A 3,600-nucleotide genomic window follows, 5' to 3' on the forward strand; every position below is an offset into this window, starting at 1 on the left:
TGGAAAATCATAAATTGAGAAACCATAACATCAAAACTAAAATGCAGGAACAAACGTGGATGTGTGTGTGTGTGTGTGTGTGAGAGAGAGAGAGAGAGAGAGAGAGAGAGAGAGATTATTCAACTTGTTCTTCTTCATCAAACCCTTCCACAAGATTCTTTCTCTTCTTCTGTGTCTTCGATCTGGAAAACCATAAATTTAGAAATTGAAATCACATTACCATAGTACTAAGGAAAAAACTGGGGGAGAAAGATGGCGGGAGACCGCATATGAGCAGCCTAGATTGGGGATGGTGGCGACGGCTGACGAGCAGCGCCACAGCGCCACTCCACCGAGACGCGAGCACCCCCTGAAGCTCTGGCTTCGCTGGTCCCTCCTTCACCACTATCCTCCCCTACTCTTTCATGACTATCGTGCAGTGACTTGCGCTGGATCCGGAACACCGGCGCGCAGCAGAGAGGATGGAGAAATTGAGGACGTTATCTAGGGGGAAGAGAGAGAAAACAGAGGCGGTGGCAACCATGCGTTTAGGTTTCGAGAGCGGAGGAGCAGAGAAGCGAGGAGGAGGAGGAGGAGGCGTGGTGGTGGTGGAGAGCATGCGAGGAGGGGATGTGGGGCTCGAGGACGAGAGGGATCGCAACACGATCTACCCCACACCTCTCAGTCCGCATACGTCAAACCAGTCACTATCTCTTGGCCCCACAGGAGAACGACCCCACCAGTCATCCAGCGCCAGCCCAAGCGCGTGCATGGATAATGGAGGAACGGCTGAGCAGCTGACACAGAGATAAAAACAGCCACAGTAAAAAGATCGGACGACCACAGATCGCTCGCGCTCTCAGATGGCTTGTATGGCCGGGTAGAGCATCAGGGTTTATAGGTAGAATATATGCATAGAACACGAACGGCCAATTAACTAGATGATTTCTATGAGATAAATTTTGCAACCTTGCCACCTTACCTTCTCCTAAAACAACACATTTTATTTAAAGCTGCTTCAGGAATTTCAAACCGAGACATCATACAGTATGCAATATTGTTTAAGCTGCACTACAATAGAATCGATTTCCCCACACAAGAAAGGAATTTATACCACCAACTATCCAACTTCTTATGCAACCTCTGGTCAGTGTTTCTCCCGTCATTGTTCTAAGTTCAGTGTTATGAATATGAAACCCCCGAGCCCGAATACTACATCAGCAAACCCTCTCTCTAAAACAAGCAATTCCACTTTTATGAAAGTAACCTGAAGAAGAGAGAGACTAATGTTGAAAACAGCTACAACAAGTTTGAAGTTTATGACTCTTAAGGACAGATAAATGTTCAAAACAACAACAACAAACCATCCAATGTACTGAATTTGTATACGATTACAAACAAACGCAATAGAACTTCTGAAATTGTTTGCCACTTGATGCCTATAGACAGACACATATGATATGGTGCTATGGGTTCAGAACCTGGGACGACGCCATGGCCTATCCGCAGCCAACTGATGCAGCTAGGGCAAGCAAGCTTGGATCGTAGGTGGCCACGGCATCTGGTACGGGTACCCCGTGGGGTGGCGCTTCTCCCGGAGCGCGGCGTACTCCTCGTCGTTCAGCACGAGAAAACAGGTGAGCTCGGCGGCGTCCTTGTCCAGAGAAAGAAGAATGTTGTCTCCGACCGTCCAGTCGGCGGACCCGTCGTCGCTCCCTGCAAAATGGATGGGCTCCAACTCCACGTCCGGGCTGATTGACATGCTGCTACGTCCGGCGGCGGAGGCCCAGCCGCCGGCGGCGGACGAGAAGGCACAGACCCTGGCGGTGCGGTTCCGAAAGCGATAGAGCACGCACGTCACCCTGAAGTTTGACATGCTGATGCCCGCATCCGCGTCCTCGCCGTCGAGGAGGAAAGCACCCAGCAGGTGGCAGCCGTGGAACCACGCCGAGCCAGGGATTTCCCTGTAGCATCGCCTCAGGGGATCGCAGATGAGGAGGCGTGGCACCAGCACCCTGTCGAAGACGAGCAGGAGGCCGCCCCGGATGTCGGCGAGTTCCCAGCGGGAATCTCCGAATTCCCCCCGCGGGAGGAAATCGAGCGCGAGATTCCGAGCGGCGACACCCCACGGCGAAGAGGAGGAGGGGGAGGGGACAAACACGGGGTCAAGGCTAGGCCGACGCGGGTTCGGGTACCCGTCGCAGTCGTCGACGCAGTAGTGGCCGACAACGTCGTCGGATGCGCTGTGGAGAGTGCCGTACCGGCGGAGGAGGCCGCCACCGTCGCCCGCGATTATGCGGCGCCAGCGCTTGCAGGTGCTCGCAGCGCGGACGAGGTTGGCAGGCGAGGGGAGGCGCAGGAACACCAGCTCGAGAAGATCGTCCAGGAGGACGTCAATCTCGGCCGCCGGCGGGGATCCCCTTCGGGAATTCTTGCGGCAGCGCACTACCGGAAAATGGTCCTACGCCGACGGCCAAATCTATGCCGACGGCTGCCGTCGGCCTACTTGGAGCTATGCCGACAACCTACTGCCGTCGGCTTATCCAGGCCGTCGGGCTACCCTGATCTACACCGACGGCAGCCGTCGGCACAGAACAGCCGTCGACCTAGATGCAGACACGCCGACAGCAGCCGTCGGCATACCTATGGGCCCGGCGACCCCGCCCGTGACCAGCGGCTAACGCCGTCAAACCTATGCCGACGGTCTGGACGGGCGGCCGTCGGCATATCTCTGCACGCCACGTCACCGATCAGCGACGTAGATATGCCGACGGCAGCCGTCGGCATAGGCACCACGTCACCGATCCGCGGCACGGCGCCCACCTAAACCCTGCCGTCTCTATGCCGACGGCAAAGCCATCGGCATAGTTAATTTTTTACATATGTTTTTATGCTTTGTTTACATATGTTTTTATGCATTTTTTTACATATGTTTTTATGCTTTTTATGTATTATATGTAAATATATGTAGTTTGTAATTTTTTCCATAGGTTATGAATATATATATATAGTTTGTATTTTTTTCGAGCACATTAATAATGGGCCGTCATGTTCTTTTCAATATAGGTCCTTATATTTTATTAAAATCAAAAACAGCTATGCCGACAGAAGTTTTGTGGCGGTTGCAAACGCCCGACACCCGTCTCCGGAGTGTGACCGCCTCACGTTCGCGGTGTGCCCCTCTCACGGACGGCGCCGCCGCCGGCATCTGGAGGGGGTAAACAGCCGCATCGAGTCTATACGGAGGGGACGTTGCTCCCAAGTGTTTCTATGGGATGACCTACCACAACCGGGTGGTGTTGTGGCATGTCCGAATAGGCGGCACGCATCTCTGGGGAGTGCCCCCCTAATGGATGGCGCCGCCGCCGGCACCTGGAGGGGGGAAACGGATGCATCGGGTCTACCCGGAGGGGATGTAGCTGTCGGTTTGGCCCAGATGTTGCTCCCAGGTGTCCCTCGGGGCTGACCTGACACAACCGGATGGAGAGGTCCACTTTTCAAAGATCATCCGTGGAAAGTCAAAGGGCAAGATCTCGTGGTCAACCGCTCCAGGGTTAGGCGGGACGGGGGCCCTAGGGGTAGCAGTTCCACCGGAGCGTCGCACCGGCCCCTCATACATGC

General features: G+C 54.4%; 1 protein-coding gene across 1 annotated transcript; it reads right to left on the reverse strand.

Annotated features, from left to right (window-relative positions):
• Positions 1–1,501: 1,501 nt before the first annotated feature.
• LOC123101512 (uncharacterized) lies at positions 1,502–3,187 on the reverse strand. The gene is made up of 2 exons (XM_044522929.1): positions 3,145–3,187; positions 1,502–2,424 (listed from the first exon to the last, which is right to left on the reverse strand). The coding sequence occupies exons 1-2, from the start codon at positions 3,185–3,187 to the stop codon at positions 1,502–1,504; spliced, it is 966 nt and encodes a 321-aa protein (XP_044378864.1).
• Positions 3,188–3,600: the final 413 nt, after the last annotated feature.

This window comes from Triticum aestivum, chromosome 5A, assembly GCF_018294505.1.
Source record: "Triticum aestivum cultivar Chinese Spring chromosome 5A, IWGSC CS RefSeq v2.1, whole genome shotgun sequence".
NCBI lineage: Eukaryota > Viridiplantae > Streptophyta > Magnoliopsida > Poales > Poaceae > Triticum > Triticum aestivum.

What these genes read in the sequence shown, in the direction of transcription:
- LOC123101512 (XM_044522929.1), bottom strand. Translation starts at nt 3,187, where the DNA reads ATGCCGGCGGCGGCGCCGTCCGTGAGAGGGGCACACCGCGAAC. An exon ending in GAGAGGGGCACACCGCGAAC is followed by an intron (nt 2,425 to 3,144) that starts GTGAGGCGGTCA and finishes ATTTTCCGGTAG; the next exon opens with TGCGCTGCCGCAAGAATTCC.